The sequence below is a fragment of the Schistocerca piceifrons genome, chromosome 7 (assembly GCF_021461385.2).
Source record: "Schistocerca piceifrons isolate TAMUIC-IGC-003096 chromosome 7, iqSchPice1.1, whole genome shotgun sequence".
Classification (NCBI taxonomy): domain Eukaryota; kingdom Metazoa; phylum Arthropoda; class Insecta; order Orthoptera; family Acrididae; genus Schistocerca; species Schistocerca piceifrons.
The window spans coordinates 191454834-191477229 of NC_060144.1; the positions used below are offsets into that span (position 1 = coordinate 191454834).

Below are 22396 nucleotides of genomic sequence, written 5' to 3' on the forward strand. Positions count from 1 at the left end.
CCGACGTTTTTGAGATTCCCGATTCTCGCGCAATTTGTCTGCTACTGATGTGTGGATTAGCCGCGATAGCAGCTAAAACACCTACTTGGGCATCATCATTTGTTGCAGGTCATGGTTGACGTTTCACATGTGGCTGAACACTTCCTGTTTCCTTAAATAATGTAACTATCCGGCGAACAGTCTGGACACTTGGATAATTTCGTCCAGAATACCGAGCAGCAAACATAGCACACTCCTGTTGGGCATTTTGATCACAATAGCCATACATCAACACAATATCGACCTTTCCTGCAATTGGTAAACGGTCCATTTTAACATGGGTAACGTATCATGAAGCAAATACCATCTGCACTGGTGGAATGTTACGTGATACCACGTACTTATACGTTTGTGACTATTACAGTGCCATCTATCACAAAACGAAAAAAGTGGCCCAACTAAAACATTCATATTTCTTTACATACTACATGAATATGTAATAAAAAATGGGGGTTCCTACTTAAAAAAAAAACGCAGTTGATATCCGTTTGACCTATGGCAGCGCCATCTAGCAGGCCAACCATAGTGCCATCTGGTTTCCCCCCTTCAAGTTAGACGAGTTTCATTCTTTGTAGTTTTTTTGTTCGATGCTTATTTCATGAGATATTTGGCCTGGTCACCATCAATGGACCACCCTGTATATATGCAGACTGAAGCGCCAAATGAAAATTTGTACCAGGGCTGGGATTTGAATCTGGGTCTCCTGCTCACTAGGGAGATGCGATAAGCACTATGCCACCCTGGCACAGTAGCTTTCCAAAATTGCACGGACTACCCTAGCACGCCTCCCCCTTCAATCCAAATTCCCATTTATGCTTCAGTCCACTCATATTTAACAGGTTTGTAGTCAGAGACCTGGGTTCAAATCCAAGCCTTGGTACAAATTTTTATTCAGAACTTCAGTCTGCATACATACATCATAAATGTTTGAGACTTGAAAAGGTCTCTAGAACCATACAGTGTCATTTTTCTTTATTATGAGGGGGTGCATTCTATCTATTTGCGATGGAACAGCAGTATTTGGTGCATCCCATCTGCATTCACATGAGAATATCAATTACTTTCAAGTCACTATAGATGTGCCAGTTTTACTCCGATAGTATATATTTTCAAGAAATAATGACACATTTTTATAGCTCTCCTTTGTATACCTATGCATCTGGCACTCACTTATATCTGTTGCCATTGTGTAGCAATAATACTGCCTCAAAAATTCTTAGATGAATCAATGAACTATCACCATGCTTCACCACTGTGTTTTACCCCAAGTCCTGACGTAAGACACTGAACGTCTGTGCCACTCATTGCAAATAAGTGTCTCATGTCTGTGCCAAAACTGGGAGTAGTTGTACCAGGTACAAGCAAATGACACTCATTATGATGTAAACCAAGTAGTTCTGCTTGGCCTTTTATTAATGTTAGACACTTTAGTACAACTTGGGAAGTTCCACATCATTTATCTAATGGATATCTTTAACAGTTTGGTAGACAGAATATGAGTTGTAGGAAGGAAATTAAAGAGCAGTACTTACTTACATTTTTCATCAACTGTGCATTTTGCAAGGCTGAACAAACAAAGAGACCATATGGAACTGGTGTAGAAACAGGGAGAATGTCTGGGTACTTTAAACATGCACAGGTTTGGTACGAGAATCTGGTGACGTATGTGACAGAATCGACAGCGTATGTCTGGACTCGTGCCATATCATATGGATTCCAAATGCCACACATTGTTATCCTTCACGTTCTTTAAACAATCGCAAAAGATGCATACAAATCTCAAACAGAGGAACTGTGGTGCCCACTGCTTGTCAGTAAACACCTTTGAATCAAAGTATGGTTCATATGCTTTCATCATGAATGGTGTAAAAGTCTTCTGACAGGATTTGTCTGTTACATAACTGCATACATATCAAAACACAACCAAAAACAATGAATAAAATTCCAATGGACAATGTTGCACAAAAAATATTATTTTTTTTTCATTATAGTCGAAACCTGACAAAGAGCAAATCAGTTTCCATATTTAAAATCAGCACGACAAACTTTCATTAGAAATAGTTTATGATTTATGGTGGAAATAAGCAAAAATAATGTCAAATATCAGAAGCTTTTGACATTTCATACTTCTGTAGTGTTCTGGGACTTACTCATTTATGAAACATTTTAATTTGCAAGAATATTCAATTTACACAGAAATAGGAGAACTCTCTGCCGAGGCAGGCACTTCAGTTCTGTATATACTGTACATATATGTGTGTGCAACATACATGCTTTCAGTGTGGAGATTTATGTCTTTTTCATGACCCTGCACTTGTAACTGGTACTTGATTCTGGAAACCATGTGACAATAGACTGTCAGGGAACCTATGGAGATCAAAACAATTCTAATCACCACAGACACCATGCTGACAGCAGACAGGCTACACAGACACCGCCCCCCCCTCCCCTATCCAGCGCTGGCAGCACTGCTACTGAAGAGTAGTATAACAGGCCACTGCAAGTTATCATTGGTCCCTTCAGTTATGTGTACTACTACTATGGATACTCAGCCTCTCTATTGATACTACAGTGTTAATACAGACTTGGATTATTCCAGACTGTACACTTGTCTTGCCTGCACTTGTGTTCCACTGCACCCCACTGAAATTAAGTAAACAATTTTTGTCTAAATACTGTTGTGTATTCCTTTCCCTGTTTTCTGCCTTGGAAGCCACAAATCACTACAGGATACAACAGCTGCCACCTGTGGTAGTCCCTTACCCAACAGAAGAACAAGTCACTGGGCCTTGCTCAACTGTCAGCTATCACTGGGCCATTGGCAGGGCACCCGCCTCGCCTGTCCAGCCCGTCCATTTCCCATTTCACTGGTCCCACAGTCCCCCCCATCCCCACTGCCATTCCTATGGGCAAGTTAAGCAGGGACAGATCTGATATCCCACCACTTCAGCAATATGGAAACAAAGTGTGGCAGCAAATGCGTCACCTGGAGATTGCAATAAAAAAAGGCACCCCATTTTAGCCAACCAACTATGATGGCCCCTTTCCATCTGACATTGTAATAATGGGCATTTCACAATGTGTTGCACTACTTTCCATTACTTACACCTACTTTCAGCTGAGAATGTACGGACTTTGACGTGTTACTTAAAATTTCATGATTCCTTAAATAAATTTTTAAAACATATTCTTATATGAACTATCATTGTTATGGAAACTGTAACACGTAGACAGCCACTGAAAATGTGAGTAATAAGTTACCTGTGTGGAAAGGTGATGAATCACAGCAATGCTAATGCATCCATCAGCAATGTCTGAACGCAATGGAATCCTAAGGCAGCTGCAATTGAAGACTTCAAATCCCTTTTCTTGACATACTCTTGTCAAGCTGATGCTCTGGTCACAACCAACCTAAAATTATTTAACAGTAGTGTAGATATGAAATTTTAAAACAAAAATAATGTAATTCACTTTCAGATCAAGATTTGTTTCTTTACTTTATAAACTCATAGGTACCATTAAACTAGATAATACGGTCTGGCCCATTTCCAGCCACAGTATTTCATCTGCTTTCCAGATAAGTAAATATCCAGTCAGCAACACAACAATGTATCATATGGTTGATAACACACTAGAACACAGGTACCTACCTTGAATACATCTGAATTATGTGCAAGGTACTTTCCATTACCACATCCTACATCAACAAGGATGGCACCACGAGGTAGAGATGTTAGGAATGCAACGACATTAGGCCAAGGCTTATGGCGTGTTTCACTGAAGTGGTTAGCTATCTTTTCATAGACCTGAACATAGAAACCTTTGACAGCTTTGCTATTTCATCAATGTTTGTCTGAAAATATCATATTTAATTAATAACTAAATTAATAATGATAATTACAAAAAAAACAGAACTTCAAGATGTTTGTCAAAATATTAGAAACATCATAGGAATTAAGATTAATTTGGCACAACACCTGCCCTATCTTATAAATGCTATTCACAGAAGATGGGGCGAGCGCAACTTCTGAATTATTTCTGATAGATTTTGCACTGCTGAGTTCATTGTTAATGGTGGAAGAGAAAAGCTGTATTAATTTGTTGCTCAAAAACAGACCTCAAATAGTTGAAAATATGCCATCACCTAGAGAGGAAATCGTGGATGACAGCATAAACTATGACATTTTCTGCTACCAAACATTTAACTGGATGATGATAGAGTAATCACCTGATGCACATGTAACTCTTCTAGTTGTGATGCCAGTTCTTCATTTCCTTGCTGTTGTAAGTTGTTGGTCTTTTGAAAAGAGTCACAAAAGTTATGAAAAGAGCATTTGCAGTCTCCTTTTAGGATTTTACGAAATGTTAAAGATGTTCGAGTCCCGCGTTTCATCACTGTAAGGCTCCCGTCTTTAGAGTGAATTATATCTGTCTTCCTTGGAGTAATACCATGTTTCCATGCATATCTATAACAAGACCAAAATAGGAAACTATATATCAGTTGGAAGTACAAGACTGAATTTAATATATATGTATCAGGATAGAAACTTATTCATCTGGTATGAGAGGTGCAGAACAGAGGAAATATGATAAACCTCTTATCTTTTGAATAAAGATCCTTCAACTCCCCCCCCCCCCCCCCCCCCAATCTCTCTCTCTCTCTCTCTCTCTCTCTCTCTCTCTCTCTCTCTCTCACACACACACACACACACACACACACACACACACACACACACACAAGTTCATCATCCTTTTTGCATGGTACTCAGGTGCTCAGTGCCTCTTGTGTTATGTGAGCAGGAACCTATCCTTATATTCAAATATAAATTTATGTTATTTTACTGCCTTCTGAATAAATATAATGAGAAGAACACCAAATGCCATGTAGTACCTTGCCTCACCAGACATTATGAGTAAAGACCTCTGAGGTAAAAGTACACTGGTGCTGCGGCCATCAACATGTTCGAACTCCATCACAACAGTAGAACCCAATGAAAGGGACAGAATGTGCTCTTCAAAGGCACTGTGCGTATCAATATGAGGTGGAATACCTGTTGCACAGTAAAATAAATCACAAGTTTCATTACTAAATAAAGAACAAGTTTAGCTTAGTACGGAAACTTTAAAGAATGTTGAAAATATACATTACCTTGACCAGGAGCATACTGGTTCACCGTAAGCTGGTCTGGGAAAGAAATATCTTTCTTATAACCCCTCTCTTTCAATCGAGAGATTATAAAGTCACATTCCCTGGGAATTTCTCTTGATAATGGATCATCCTTGTCCACATTATTGATATCGTATCTAAATTTAAAACCGTAATGTGTAACTTTCCGATGCTTCAGAGATTGAGCTAAAACAAGAAGAGCATTTGCAAAAAATCTAGACAAAAATATAGCAAACTTCATGAAAGCACATAAATCTTAAGGCCAGGTAGCAGTGTGATGCCAAATTCAGGGAGTAAAATTTGTTTCATTAAAAGATTTCTAAGGCTAAAATTCAAAATTTTTGTTTTTTCTGAAATTAAGCTTTGCTGAACCAGTGCTCAAGGACATAAACAAAATTTATGTCGCTTATTGGGACCCATTTGAGGTTTGGCTAGGATTGAAAGCAAGATACACTGAAAATATCAGATTTCAGTGTTCAATGTCCTCTCGCTAACTCTTATCCAAATTGTTATCTTCCAACCTAGCAAAGTTTGGGGTATGCTACAGAGTAGTCTGTCATCACAACCTACATTGTGAGAACTAAGAGATATGGAAAAGAGATACTGGCTACGTTCTGTCCTCTTTCTGTAGGTGTACCTATGATGTAGTTCGAATCATCATCACTACATTACATGATGAAGCTGACAGAAGTTTTGGTCAGTTCAGTTCATCCAAATTTTCTCTATTTCAAGAAATAATATTCCGTCACAACACCCAATAAGTTAGTTGTAGAACATTAAAGAGATCTTCATCTTCTGTTTCACCTCTGTAATCTAATGAAACTATGACTGGAGAACAAATGTACTAGTGGGCTGATGTTCCTTCAAAGTTTCCAGTGAGTCTGGTGGTCGCTAGAAGGGTCAAATTATAGGTTTGCATCTGTCCTTATGCCAAGTCTTGCCCAAAAAAGTCACAAGTAGCTCCAGTTTCCCCCCTGGTGGACATGAGTTTCTGATCTTCTGCGAAGAATACAATATTTCAATTTCCCATTAATCTCCTCCTCCTCTTTCCTGGCATTTATCCTGTATCTGCACAGAGTCAACATTGGGTTGGAAATGTCAGCTGTATATGGTGGCCAGATGCCCTTCTTGTCATCACCACTTTCCCGTCCCAGGTAGGAATTTGTGTGACCAAACTGTCTGCATTTACTGTTTTCTCTTGTGGAAGTGTGTGAACATTTTCCAAATGTTTGCAGACCGTATAACTGAGGCCATATGTGCGTTCCCTGCCTGGTATTAACTTAGTCACGGGCCAGCAAGCCTACCCAAATCCCAGAAGTGGCATGCTAACACACGCAGCCATCTGGGTCGGTCTTCTATTTCTCATTATTGTTGAATGAACTACCTACTTTTTAGGAGTACTTCAAACTCTGGAACTTTGTTGCAAATACTCTGGCAGTTCATCATTACGTTTTTAATAGTCTCATACGTGAGGGGCATCACAAAAACACTTTGGAATCTCTTACGGGTATCATTATCAAGGTTGTACAAACAGAGATTAAAACAACAACAACAATAATAATAATAATAATAATAATAACAACAATAAACCTTTGTGTGCACCCCATGCATACATTCAGGGGGACCCCAGTATTCAAACCTATGGCCCAAGTCAAGAAAGTTGCAGTATAGTTCCTCACATAATCTTCAAAGTCTCTGGCTTAACTCTTCCATTGAACTAATAACCAGAGGGGATACAATCAGTTCTGGTTGGAATGTTGCAGATTGTGAACTTCGCTGAAATCTCATGAGAGCAGGACTGTTCTCCTCAATCTCCTCTGCCAGGAACCGGAATGACCTCAGTATGTCTCAGAGCCTGAAGTAAAATAATTGATGGTTCTTGTGGTAGTTCTGTTCCAAACAATTCATTTACGATCTGCCACCCTGACGCTGTTCATAATAAATGTTAACATATTCAGTCTTGACTGTTGCCTCGTACTTTCTTGTTGCAGAGGATCTGCTATGCAGTTCCACTATTTCTGGCCGTGTGACTTCATTTCAGTTTGCACAGGATCGAGGGCTGTAAGAGAGTACACAACTACTCCAACTCTCTATGAAATAATGTAACCACTCTTAACAAACTCTTCTATATAATGCTTCTTTCATAAACACATACAGTTGCTGATATACAGACCGCTATGATTCTACTCTCCTGTAGCTAGGCTTCTAGCAGAGGCTCTCGTTCATACATGTTACAACAGAATAGGCACTAAGCTGCAAATTCAAACCGTAAGTAGGCCTCCACATCAGGTGGATACGAGCAATCGCTGCCTCCCCTTAATGATGTTCACAGTTCACTTCTCTTTCCAAGAATCTGCACAAACACCAGAAATGGCACACACAGATGACCGTCCCACACTTACAAATTACTTAGAATATCTTTTTAACATTCACAAACGTCTTTCATTGGCCTAAGAGATAATAGTGGAACATGTTATTCTTAAGAATCTCACGGTACACTACAAGCTGGAGACCCTGGCAACAGCTATCACTTGTTCCAACTTTCTTCTCAATCATCACCTGCCCGCAGCTCACTGTTCTCATAGCAACTGCATCAACAGCTTCTGCAATATGTTGATGAGGCCATCTGGCACACAAATGCACAGCACACGAGGTGATCCTTCTCATCCCCTGCCACCACTTCCCTATGGGGTACCACTATTCACTGTACATTTGATTTACTGATGACTAACACACCCTACCATTCTGTAGTTGCATACCCCTGACACGAGCCACAGCAGGCTTCCCTACAAGTGAAACACATCACACTGGATCAGTTTTAATTTCAGTTCGAGTCGCACCTCTACCTGTCAGTACGGGTGACGAGTGTAGATCCTCGAGTTCTTCCTGGCTCCTGCCTCCCTTGTACAGAACTCTTATACCTACCATTGTTTTGCCAGTCTCATTGTTGAGCAGTGATAGGAGATGTATTTTAGTGGAGAGGCTACAGTGTCCACAAAAGATACAGTAGTGGGTATACCTGTGGCGTGACTTGTATGTGACCCTTGGGAAGTGCAGCCAGCTCATATCTGCAGTAGCTTCCAACCACTAAACAACAGTCACTGTGATTTCAGAAGAAGAAAAGAGAATGGAAAAGAAAACAGACTGAAGAATTGGAGACAATTGGAAAAACTCACTACAGGCCATTAAAATTGCTACACCAAGAAGAAATGCAGATGATAAACGGGTATTCATTGGACAAATATATTATACTAGAACTGACATGTGATTACATTTTCATGCAATTTGGGCGCATAGATCCCGAGAAATCAGTACCCAGAACAACCACCGCTGGCTGTAATAACGGCCTTGATATGCCTGGGCATTGAGCCAAACAGAGCTTGGATGGTGTGTACAGGTACAGCTGGCCATGCAACTTCAACACGATACCACAGTTCATCAAGAGTACTGACTGGTGTATTGTGACGAGCCAGTTGCCTGGCCACCATTGACCAGACGTTTTCAGTTGGTGAGAGACCTGGAGAATGTGCTGGCCAGGGCAGCAGTCTAACATTTTCCATAGCCAGAAAGGCCCATACAAGACCTTCAACATGCGGTCATTATCCTGCTCATATGGAGGGTTTCACAGGGATCTAATGTACACTGTTCAAAGTGCCGTCAATGCGAACAGATAAAGTCTCAGGTGACGTGTAACCAATGGCACCCCATACCATCACGCCAGGTGATACGCCAGTATGGTGACAATGAATACACGCTTCCAATGTGCGTACACTGCGATGTCGCCAAACACGGATGTGACCATCATGATGCTGTAAACAGAAGCTGGATTCATCTGAAAAAAATGACGTTTTGCCATTCGTGCACCCAGGTTCGTCGTTGAGTACACCATTGCAGGCGCTCCTGTCTGTGACGCAGCGTCAAGGGTAACCACAGCCATGGACTCCGAGCTGATAGTCCATGCTGCTGAAAACGTCATCAAACTGTTCGTGCAGATGGTTGTTGTCTTGTAAACGTCACCATCTGTTGACGCAGGGATCAAGACGTGGCTGCACGATCCGTTACAGCCGTGCTGGTAAGATGCCTGCCATCGCGACTGCTAGTGATACGAGGCCATTGGGATCCAGCACTGCGTTCCGTATTACCCTCCTGAACCCACCGATTCCGTATTCTGATAACAGTCATTGGATCTCGACCAACGCGAGCAGCAATGTCGCGATACGATAAACCGCAATAGCGATAGGCTACAATCCGACCTTTATCAAAGTCGTTAACGTGATAGTACACATTTCTCCTCCTTACACGAGGCATCACAACAACGTTTTACCAGGCAACGCCGGTCAACTGCTGTTTGTGTATGAGAAATCGGTTGGAAACTTTTCTCATGCCAGCATGATGTAGGTGTCGCCACCGGCGCCAACCTTGCGTGAATGCTCTGAAAAGCTAATCATTTGCATATCACAACATCTTCTTCCTGTCAGTTAAATTTCGTGTCTGTAGCACATCATCTTCGTGGTGTAGCAATTTTAATGGCCAGTAGTGTACGTAAAAGTAAAAATGGCAAATTACTAACTCATGACCAAGAGATATTGGAACACTGGGTAGAGTATTTTAGTGAACTGTTGGATGCTCGAGAGCCTCCTGTAGAAGAGATCCTAATGAACCCAGAAGGAGATAATGAGGCCATAGTCCCTCATCTCTCTCAAGGAAGAGTATGCAAAGAAATTGCCCAACTAAAGGACAATAAAGCACTAGGAATTGATAATATACCATCAAAACTATTCAAAGCTGGTGGAGTTGAGATAAATCACAGGGTATACAAGATTTTGTGGCTCACATGGAAAAAGGAAGAGTTGCCAGAAAAATGGCATGTAGGGGTAGTGTGCCTGATACACAAGACAGTAGATATATTTTAATGCAGCAACTACAGAGGCCACAGCAACTAGCAGAAAAGACCAACGAATTTAATACTGGTGTGCACCAAGTTTCACTGATTTCAAATCTGCATATGACACAATAAAGCAGGTTAAACTTTATAAGGCAAAGTGGGAATTTCAGATGCCTGGGAAATTGGTGACTACCCCCAGCATGCTGTCAAGTGCAGTCTAGGCTATCACATGAACTGGGTGAGCTTTCCCAGCTACTCTTCAATTTGGCACTCGAAATTGTGGTGTGTGAGTCAGGTATCCAGACAAGTACCATAAGTCTGTACAATTGTTGGTACATGCAGATAATTTAGACCTACTGAGTAGAACATTTAAGAGATCTGCAAAGTGCATTCTCAGCTCTAAAACTGAGTGCAGAGAAGATGGACTTGAAAATTGATGAAGGAAAGACCAAGTATATGTATAGCGGTACAAATCAACCCTTACACCCTACAGTAATCCTTGATGGAAAGATTTTTGAGTGAGTGGAATGTTTCACTTATCTGGACGTAAACAGAAGTAAACGGAAGCACTTTCATTGAAATTATGGCCCATGTAAGTGCTTCTAATCTATGTTATTTTTTAATTCTGCGACATTTTAAATCCATACTTCTATCATAAGAGACTAAGTGCCAACTATAAAATGCTGATACGCCCAATATTTACATTGTTTGTTGTGGTCTTCAGTCCGAAGACTGGATTGATGCAGCTCTCCATGCTACTCTGTCCTGTGCAAGCCTCTTCATCTCTAAATAACTACTGCAATCTACATCTTTCTGAATCTACTTACTGTATTCATCTCTTGGTCTCCCTCTACCATTTTTACCAACCCACACTTCCCTCTAATACCAAACTTGTGGTTCTTTGTCTTAGAAATGTGTCCTATCAACTGATCCATCCTTTTCGTCAAGTTTAGCAACAAAATCTTTGTCTATCCAATTCTATTCAGTACCTCCTCATTAGTTACATAATCTACCTATCTAATCTTCAGCATTCTTCTGTGGCAGCACATCTTGAAAGCTTCTATTCTCTTTTTATTTAAACTGTTTATCGTCCATGCTTCACTTTCATACATGGCTACACTCCAGACAAATAACTCCAGAAAACGGTTCCTGACACTTAAATTTATATTTGATGTTAACAAATTTCTTCAGAAATGATTTTCTTGCCATTGCCATTCTACATTTTATATACTTCAGCCATCGGCAGTTATTTTGCTGCCCGAATAGCAGAACTCATCTATTACTTTAAGTGTCTTATTTCCTAATCTAATTCCTTTAGCACCAACTGATTTAATTTGACTTCATTCCATTAGCCTCATTTTGATTTTGTTGATGTTCAGCATATATCTTCTTTTCAAGACACTGTCCATTCCATTCAACTGCTCTTTGAAGTCCTTTGCTGCCTCTGACAGAATTACAATGTCATTGGCAAATCTCAAAGTTTTTATTTCTTTCCCCTGAACTTTCAATTCCTACCCCAAACTTTTCTTTGGTTTCCTTTACTGCTTGTTCAATGTACAATGAACAACATTGGGGATTGCCTTCTCAACGACTGCTTCCCTATCATGGCTCTCAACTGTCAGAACTGCTGTCTGCTTCCTGAACAAGTTGTAAATAGCGTTTTGCTCCCTGTATTTTACCCCTGCTACCTTCAGAATTTCAAACAGACAATTCCAGTCAACATCGTCAAAAGCTTTCTCTAAGTCGACAAATGCTCTAAATGTAGGTTTGCCTTTCCTTAATCTATCTTAAAAGATAAGTCTTAAGGTTAGTATTGCGTCGTGTGTTTCTACATTTCTCCGGAACTGAAACTGATCTGCCTCAAGGTCTGCTTCTACCAGTTTTTCCATTCTTCTACAAAGAATTTTTGTTAGCAACTTGCAACCATGGCTTATAAAACTGACTGTTTGGTAATTTTCATACTTGTCAGCAAATGTTTTCTTTGGGGTTGGAATTACTACATTCTTCTTGAAGTCCGAGGGTATTTCACCTGTCTCATACATGTTGCACACCAGATGGAAGTGTTTTGCCATGGCTCTCCAAAGTCTATCAGTAGTTCTGATGGAATATTGCCTACTCCTGCAGCCTTGTTTCAACTTAAGTCTTTCAGTGCTTTGTCAAATTCTTCAAGCAGTATCATATCTCCCATCTCATCTTCATCGATGTCCACTTCCCTTTCTATAATACTGCTTTCAAGCTCATCTCCCTTTAATGACCCTCCTTCCATCTTTCAACTTTCCCTTCTTTGCTTAGGACTGGTGTATCATGTGCACTCTTGATATTCATACAGCTGCTTCTCCTTTTCCCAAAGACCTCTTTAATTTGCCTGTAGGCAGTATCTATTTTTTCCCCAGTCAAATATGCTTCTAAATCTTTACACTTGTCCTCTAGCCATTCCTGCTTAGCAATTCTGCACTTCATGTCAATCTGATTTTTTAAATGTTTGTATTCCCCCTTTCACCTGCCTCATTTGCTGCATTTTTAAATTTTCTCTTTTCATCCATTAAATTCAATAACTCTTGTGTTATCCAATGAGTACCACTATGCCTTGTCTTTTTACCTATCTCATCCTCTGCTGCCTTCACTATTTCATCTCTTAAAGCTACCCATCATCTTCTACTGTATTCTTTTCCCCTGTTCTAGTAAATCATTGTATAATGCTCCCTCTGAAGCTCTCCGCAATCTCTGGTTCTTTTAACTTATCCAGGCCCCACCTTCTTAATTTCCCACCTTTTTCCAATTTCTTCAGTTCTCATCTGCAGTTCATAACCAATAAATTGTGGTCAGAGTACACATCTGCTCTCGGAAATGTCTTACAATTTACAGTCTGGTTCCTAAATCCCTGTCTAACCATTACATAATCACTCTGAAACATACCAGTGCCTCCAGGTCTCTTCCACGTATACAGCCTTCTTCAATGGTTCTCAAAACAGGTGTTAGCGATGATTGAATTATGTTCTGTGCAACATTCTACCAAGCAGCTTCCTCTTTCATTTCTTTCCCCCAGTCCATATTCACCAACTATTTTTCCACCTCTTCCTTTTACTACTAACAAATTCCAGTCCCCTCATCACGATTAAACTTTTGGCTCCCTTAACTGTCAGGATGATTTATTTTATCTCATCAAACATTTCTTCAAAATCCTCATCATCTGCAGAGTTAGTTGGCGTGTAAACCTACACTACTGTGATAGGTGTGGGCTTTGTCTCTATCTTGGCTACAATAATGCGTTCACTATTCTGTTCATAGTAGCTTATCCGCATTCCTATTTTCTTATTCATTATTAAACCTACCCCTGCGTTACCCTTATTTGATTTTGTACTTATAACCCTGTATTCACCTGACCAGAAGTCCTGTTCCTCCCGCAACTGAACTTCACTAATTCCCACTTTATCTAACTTCAATCTATCCATATACCCTTTTAAATTTTCTAACCTATCTGTCCAATTAAGGGATCTTACATTTCATGCTCTGATAGGTACAATACCAGTTCTGTTTCTCTTGATGACAACATCCCCCTCAGTAGTCCCTACCCAGAGGTCAGACTAGGAATATGTAACCACGAGGACACCATCATCACTTAACCACACAGTAGACCTGCATGTCCTCAGCAAAAGTTATGGCTGTAGTTTCCCCTTGCTGTGGTGGTGGTGGCTCTGTGTGTGTGTGTGTGTGTGTGTGTGTGTGTGTGGGGGGGGGGGGGGGGGGGGGGAAGGGGGGGAGAAAAAAAAGAAAGCAAGGATTACAACTGACTGATTCCCTGCAACTATTCGGAAGTTCAAGATACGAACTATTATTTTGTTGAGGTTATTCTCACCAACAGACTTTTTTAACAAACTTGTAAACAGTGGAATTTTGCAATTAATGCAGGCAATATACACTATGTTGAAGGAGAAAAACTAAATAGAATGTGTATGAGTTATATTTACATCAGGACCATGAACTATCAACACTTCCTTAGAACAAAGAGGTCAAAAGTATAAAATGGTGAACTATTGTATTAATTACAGAAGTAACTACTGCAGTTATAGGGAAAAAAAAATTCCAAACAGGATATCACTGCCAAGTTTCCGGAATACATAACCACCAATTCACTGCTAAATTCATTGTATACGAAACTGAAACCTTCCAAGGATTTTCAAAATCCTGTTTAAGCTTATTAAATACAGCAAAGTTTATTAACATTCTACACCTTTATTCTTCTTTTTTACATATTTATTTCTCATCATAGCCAGTATGATGATGAACATGTTTCTCTCAATGAGAGACCTATTTGTTGGCACCATGACTGTAGAATGTTCGACTTTGTTGGGAGAGACACAACCTCATCTCTGCTTTCACTGTCCCTCCCCATCAAAGTGAAGTCCTTGAAGATGTTCTTTCAGTTTTGGAAACAGGTGAAAATCGGATAGGGCCAGTGGGGACTGTATAGAGGATGATCTATGACAGTAAAACCAAGATGTCGGATTGTTGCTGATGCTGTAGTGCTCGTGCAGGGTACGGCATTGACATGCTGAAGGACAGGGTGCTCCATGTGTGGATGAACTCTCTGAATTCAAAACTCAATTAGAGCATGCTGGTTCTTACATGTTACATTACACACCGCCATGTTACATGCTACAATATGTGATGAAAAGTATCTGGACACCCCCAAAAACATACGGTTTCCATATTAGGTGCATTGTGCTGCCACTTACTGCCAGTACTCCATATCAGCAACCTCAGTAGTCATTAGACATCATGAGAGAGGGGAACGGGGCTCTCTGCGGACCTCATGGACTTTGAACAAGGTCAGATAATTGGGTGTCACTTGTGTCATACGTCTGTACGCGAGATTTCCACACTCCTAAACGTCCGTAGATCCACTGTTATCGCTGTGACACTGAAGTGAAAACATAAAGGGACACATACAGCACAAAAGCATAAAGGCCAACCTCGTCTGCTGACTGACACAGACTGCCGACAGTAGAAGAGGGTCATAATGTGTAACAGGCAGACATCTATCAAGACCATCACACAGGAATTCCAAACTGGATCAGAGTCCACTGCAAATACTATGACAATTAGGCGCGAGGTGAGAAAACTTGGATTTCATGGTCGAGTGGCTGCTCATAAGCCACATCTCATGCCGGTAAATGCCAAACGACGCCTCACTTGGTGTAAGGAGTGTAAACATTTGACGATTGAGCAGTGGAAAAACATTGTGTGGAGTGACAAATCACAGTACACAATGTGGCAATCTAATGACATTGTGTGGGTATAATGAACGCTTGGTGAACGTCATCTGCCAGCGTGTGTAATGCCAACAGTAAAATTCAGAGGTGGCGGTGTTATGGTGTGGTCATGTTTTTCATGGAGGAGGCTTGCACCCCTTGTTGTTTTGCGTGGCACTGTGACAGCACAGGCCAACATTGACGTTTTAAGCACCTTCTTGCTTCCCACTGTTGAAGAGCAATTTGGGGATGGCGACTGCATCTTTCAACACAATCGAGCACCTGTTCATAATATATGGCCTGTGGCAGAGTGGTTACATGCCAATAACATCCCTGTAATGGACTGACCTGCACAGAGTACTGACCTGAATCTTATAAAACACCTTTGGGATGTTTTGTTATGTAGGCTTCATGCCAGGCCTCACCAACTGACATCGATATCTCTCCTCAGTGCAGCACTCCATGAGAAATGGACTGCCATTCTCCAAGAAACCTTCCAGCACCTGATTGAATGTTACTTCTGCATAATAGGTGTTTAACAAAGCATGGGGCATAGATAGAGAGATGCTGAATGATATGCATGTGGCTGTCAAAAGAACAATGAGTGGACTTTGTGTATTCCCCTTAAGCTGGCATCCCACACTAGAGCAGATGTACGAAATCAAGATGTCCATGCAAGTAATGTTTTCTATACTGTAAAGTTTGAGATCCAGGAAGTTCTTGCACATAGCGAGATTATCTTCAGAGCTGTAAATTTGTGTTTATTTAAAAAGTAATATTTGCTGAAAGGAACATCATGTACAAAGTCTGCTTCTCCTGCTGAACAATGGTCATGTACTTGCTATTTCAGCTGCAGAAAGTTACACCCATGACGAATTACGCAAACGCAAATCTAAGCTCGCACAGTTATTTAAAGAGAAACGGTGCATTGTGGCACCCTGGCAACAAGACCAGAATAATCTGTGTTGGAAATCAATGTACAGTTCCAGTTCCAAAATGCTGTAGAAAAAGAATAACTTGTTAGTATGACGTCACATTTGAACTGCACATTACTGACACAGGGGAAAACGTCATGGAACAAAAAATATTTAACAAAAGTTTGGCCAAGAGATGGCACTGTAAGCATCAGAATGTAAACATTGTACATGGCTGTTGCTCAGTTTGTGTCCGAGATGCCAAATATGACTGTTCCCATGAAGGATGGCATACTGCTGGTAAAGCTCTTTTACAAGAACAGTGAATGTGCACTAGTAACCCTGCAGAACATCTGGTCACTCATGGGTAAGAAAAAAAGTCATTGGTCTGATGTTTGTTAAGGGTCTGGAGAAAACGATTACAACATTCGAAAAGATAGGTCTCCTTGAAGTGCAGTGTGGCAGAGGGAGGAATGCAGTTGATCCAACATCTGCCGAAGGTGTGGACACAGCACTGCAAGAGGTGTCGAGTGGTGATGTGCAAATATGCAATGCACAGGGAATTGCCCAAACAGTGGACATTTGTGCTAGCAAGGTGCATAAAATCCTATGAAACATCCTGCATTGCTATCTATACAGAATCACCCATGTTCATGATTTCCATCCCACTGACCTGTCAGTAAGAGAAAAGTTCGCTCCGGAATTTCTTGTTTGCATGGACGTGGGCAACAAATAGCCATGGGACATTCTGTGGCCAGAGGAAGTCCATTTGCATCTCCAAGGACATGTCGAACTGCAGAACGCAAAATCTGCATGCACATCGATAGGTACTTCACTCTGTAAAGGTCGCTCTGAGTGTTTTTTTTTGTTTTTTTTTTTTTTTTTTGTTTAAGGGCGCAAAACTGCTATGGCCATTAGCGCCCAGCCCGTGACTTAGGAAACAGAAAAAACCGAAATTGAAAACCAGCAGCAATGGGAACAAAGTCATAAAATTGGAGAAACTAAAAGCAGAAGGAAGGCTTAAAAATCCACTACAGAAAGGGGTTGGTAGTCCCCAAAAAAAAGCTTCAAATGACTGACGTCATTTCACTGGCACTAATAAACTGGAGAACGCGGTCGGCTGAGCGCGTGTCATCTGCTAAAATCGACGATAGATCAGGCGATAGCTGTAGACGGGAGCGTAACGGATTAAAATAGGGGCACTCAATTAAAAGGTGTCTTACCGTCCACAGCTGAGAGCAGTGGGGACAGAGTGGGGGAGGATCGCCGCTTAAATGATGTCGATGGCTACAAAGACAGTGCCCTATCCGGAGTCTAGTTAAAATTACCTCCTCCCGACGACGCATTCGGGAGGAAGAGGTCCAAGCACAAGGAAGAGCTTTCACGTCCCGCAATTTATTATGGGGAAGTGTTGACCAATGCGCGTGCCATAAATGAACACACGATGACATAAAACGCTCCGTAGATCGGCGAAAGGAACCGATTGAATAGCTGGCCGAAGAAAAGAGACTGCAGCCTTGGCTGCAATATCGGCCGCCTCATTTCCACAGATACCAACGTGTCCCGGGAGCCAGAGGAATGCCACCGAGACTCCCCCCCCCAGGTGGAGCAAGCGAAGACAGTCCTGAATCCGGTGGACCAGAGGGTGCACAGGATAAAGAGCTTGGAGACTGAGGAGAGAGCTGAGAGAATCTGAGCAGATAACGTACTGTATCCGCTGATGGCGGCGGATGTAGTGGACAGCCTGGAGAACAGCGTAAAGCTCCGCAGTATAAACCGAACACTGGTCGGGAAGCCGAAAGTGATTTGGGGTGTCGCCAACAATATAGGCACTCCCTACACCTAACGATGTTTTCGAGCCGTTGGTGTAAATAAATGTGGCGTCCGTCATTTGTGCACATAGAGCAGCAAATGCCCGACGATAAACAAGTGGAGGGGTACCATCCTTGGGAAATCGACAAAGGTCACAGAGCAGGCAGATCCGGGGACGGAGCCAAGGCGGTGCTGTACCCCATGTTGTCAAGAAGGTTTTAGGAAAGCGGAAGGAAAGAGAATGGAGCAGTTGACGGAAGTGGACTCCCGGTGGTAGTAGGGAGGAGGGGCGGCCTGCATACCCTACATCAAAGGAGGCATCGAAAAAAATGTCATGGGCTGGATTAGCAGGCATGGAAGACAGATGGCTAGCATAACGACTCAGAAGGACTGCTCGCCGATTGGACAGCGGAGGTTCAGCAGTCTCAGAATAAAGGCTTTCCACAGGGCTAGTGTAAAAAGCTCCAGACACTAAACGTAATCCACGGTGGTGGATAGAGTCAAGACGTCGAAGAATAGACAGCCGAGCAGAGGAGTAGACTATGCTTCCATAATCCAATTTCGAGCGCACTAAGGTGCGATAGAGGCGGAGAAGGACCACTCGGTCCGCTCCCCAGGAGGTACCATTCAGAACACGGAGGGTGTTAAGGGATCGCAGACAGCGAGTCAAAAGATAGGAAACGTGGGAGGACCAGCACAGTTTTCTGTCAAACATAAGACCCAAGAATTTAGCGACGTCTGAAAACAGAAGGTTGGCAGGACCTAGATGTAAGGAGGGCGGAAGAAACTCCTTACGTCGCCAAAAATTAACACAAACGGTCTTACTGGGAGAGAAACGGAAGCCGGTTTCGATGCTCCAAGAGTGGAGGCGATCGAGACATCCTTGAAGACGTCGTTCAAGAAGGCTGGTCTGTTGAGAGCTGTAGTAGATCGCAAAATCGTCCACAAAGAGGGAGCCCGAGACATCAGGAAGGAGACAATCCATAATTGGATTGATGGCAATGGCAAACAGTACAACACTCAGCATGGAGCCCTGGGGTACCCCGTTTTCTTGGGAGAAAGTACGGGAGAGAGTAGTGTTCACCCGCACCCTAAATGTGCGCTCTGCCATAAATTCGCGAAGAAAAAGGGGTAGCCGACCTCGAAAGCCCCAAGAGAACAGTGTGCGGAGGATGCCTGTCCTCCAACAGGTATCGTATGCTCTCTCCAGATCAAAAAATATTGCTACTGTTTGGCGTTTCCGGAGAAAATTGTTCATGATATAAGTGGAGAGAGCAACAAGATGGTCAACTGCAGAACGATGCTTTCGGAATCCGCATTGGGCAGGTGTTAAAAGACTGCGGGATTCCAGCCACCACGCTAAACGGTAATTCACCATACGCTTCAAAACCTTACAGACACTACTTGTGAGAGAAATGGGGCAATAGCTAGAGGGGAGATGTTTGTCCTTTCCAGGTTTCGGAACAGGAACGACGATAGCTTCCCGCCGTGGTCTGGGAAAAGTACTGCCGGTCCAAATTCGATTATAAAGGCGAAGGAGGTAACGCAGACTATGGGTTGATAAATGCAGCAACATTTGGAAGTGGATACCATCCGGTCCTGGGGCGGAGGAGCGAGAAGAAGAGAGTTCCCGCAAGGAGAAAACAGTATTATAGCTTTCGCGATTTTGAGAGGAGAAAGCAAGAGGTTGCACTTCCGCTGCACGTTTCTTCGGAGAAACGCTGGCGGGTAATTGGAAGAGCTCGAAATCTCCGCAAAGTGCTGACCCAATGAGTTAGAAATTGCGACGGGGTCCACGAATGTATCATGCGCGACAGTGAGCCCAGAGACCGGGGAGAAACTAGGCGCGCCTGAGAACCGTCGAAACCGACTCCAAACTTCCGAGGAGGGAGTGAAGGTGTTAAATGAGCTAATAAAGAATTTCCAGCTTGCCTTCTTGCTATCGCGGATGACATGACGGCATCGCGCAAGGAACTGCTTATAGCAGATACAGTTGGCCAAAGTAGGATGGTGGTGGAAAACACGGAGAGCACGTCGCCGCTCACGTATTGCATTACGGCATGCCTCGTTCCACCAAGGAACTGGGGGGTGCCGGGGCAATTCGGAGGTGCGTGGTATTGAATGTTCCGCAGCTGTAAGAATAATGTCGGTAATATGGGTGACCTCATCGTCGACGCTGGGAAAGTGACGGTCATCGAATGTCGCTAGAGACGAAAAAAAGTGTCCAACCAGCTTGGGCAAACTTCCAGCGTCGCGGGCGCATGTATGGCAGTTGAGGCTGCAGTCGAAGGAAACATGGAAAGTGGTCACTCGAGTATGTATCATCAAGGGCGAACCATTCCATTCGAAGCGCCGGGCTAGCGGAACAGTACAGACCGCAAGGTCCAAATGAGATAAATTTGTCGTGGAGGCAGATAAAAATGCAGGGACCCCAGTGTTGAGGCAAACTAGATCCGCTTGGTGGAAGATGTCTAGCAATAGTGAGCCACGTGGACAAGGATGTGGAGATCCTCAAAGCGAGTGGTGGGCATTGAAGTCCCCAACCAGCAAATAGGGGGGTGGAAGCTGACCAAGAAGATGAAGGAGATCAGCTCGTGCCATTGGTGTGGACGATGGAATGTATACAGTACAAAGAGAGAACGTGTATCCAGAAAGGGAAAGACAGACGGCAACAGCTTGGAAGGAAGTGTTTAAGTGGATTGGGTGATAATGGAGAGTATCACTGAGAAGAATCATGAGTCCTCCATGGGCTGGAGTGCCTGCAACAGAGGGGAGATCATATCGGACGGACTGAAAATGAGGGAGAACAAAGCGGTCATGGGGACGCAGCTTTGTTTCCTGAAGACAGAAGATGACCGGCGAGTAGGATCGCAAGAGGATCGACAATTCATCCCGATTGGCTCGAATACCGCGGATATTCCAGTGAATAATGGACATAGGGCAAACAGAAAATGGAGGAATGTGACCAAGGGTGCTGTCAACTCAACGACTGCTCAGAGCTTGCGACCGACAGCATGGAATGGCATTCAGCCGAAGGCAGAAGATCCTGATCCTGCGCCTCGGCGACACAGAAGACGTCCGAGGGCGATTTCCGCCAGGTGGTGCTGTAGATGGGACACGCCTTGGCGGAGAAGGAGAGGAACTGGGTTTCTTTGTAGCCTTCTTGGAAGTATGATGTTTAGATGAAGGAGGAACCGATGGTTGTGAAGTTGCGATACGTAAAAACTCTTCACGAGTATGCTCTTTTTTCGAAGTCTTGGTGTCTGACTTTTGGGCTCGAGATTTAGCAGAACCCGACGAAGGGTGAGCCATAGAGTGGGCAGGCGAAAGTGGTGAGGTTGAATGGGCGATCTTTGCGCTGGCCGATCTGACGACCATGGCACTAAAGGTGAGGTCGCTAGTCTGTGTGGCCGCCTCCTTTGTTGGCCGAGGAGAAGCAAGGACAGTGCTGTATTTTCCTGTCTGAGGCACGGTGGGCTGTCGACTGGCGAATAATTTTCGAGCAGCAAAGGTCGACACCTTTTCCTTCACTCTTATTTCCTGGATGAGCTTTTCGTCCTTAAAAACGGGGAAATCTCGAGAGGAAGCAGCGTGGTCACCCATACAGTTGATGCAGCAAGGGGATGGAGGTGGACAAGCACCCTCATGGGCATCCTTGCCACACGTAACACATTTGGCTGGATTGGAACAGGACTGGCTGGTGTGATTGAACCGCTGACACCGATAGCAATGCGTAGGGTTTGGGACGTAAGGGCGAACGGAATTATCTCATAGCCTGCTTTGATTTTCGATGGGAGTTGAACTTTGTCAAATGTCAAGAAGACAGTGCGGGTTGGAATGATGTTCATGTCAACCCTTTTCATAACTCTATGAACAGCCGTTACGCCCTGGTCAGACAGGTAGTGCTGAATTTCTTCGTCAGACAATCCATCGAGGGAGCGTGTATAAACGACTCCACACGAGGAATTTAAGGTACAGTGCGGTTCCACCCGGACAGGGAAGGTGTGGAGCAGAGACGTACGCAGCAATTTTTGTGCCTGGAGGGCACTGACTGTTTCTAACAACAGGGTGCCATTCCGTAATCTGGAACAAGACTTTACAGGACCTGCAATTGCGTCGACACCTTTCTGAATAATGAAAGGGTTGACCGTGGAGAAGACGTGACCTTCGTCAGACCGAGAAACAACAAGGAACTGTGGCAACGATGGAAGAACTGTCTGTGGCTGAGACTCAGTGAACTTATGCTTGTGAGCAGACATAGTGGGAGGTGAGGAAACCATTGCGGAAGAATCCCCCATGATTACCAGCGTCTCCGATGGCGCGCTCC

At 43.0% G+C, this 22396-nt stretch overlaps 1 protein-coding gene across 1 annotated transcript in view; it reads right to left on the reverse strand.

Moving 5' to 3' along the window:
* LOC124804923 (alkylated DNA repair protein alkB homolog 8) overlaps positions 1–22396 on the reverse strand; it is a 41152-nt gene that overhangs the window by 8290 nt on the left and 10466 nt on the right. Inside the window, exons 4-8 of the mRNA XM_047265299.1 lie at positions 5189–5392; positions 4931–5090; positions 4268–4505; positions 3690–3845; positions 3301–3450 (exon numbers count right to left, since the gene is read on the reverse strand). Of these exons, the coding sequence (XP_047121255.1) occupies positions 3301–3450; positions 3690–3845; positions 4268–4505; positions 4931–5090; positions 5189–5392 (908 nt within the window). The remainder of the gene's footprint in view (positions 1–3300; positions 3451–3689; positions 3846–4267; positions 4506–4930; positions 5091–5188; positions 5393–22396) is intronic.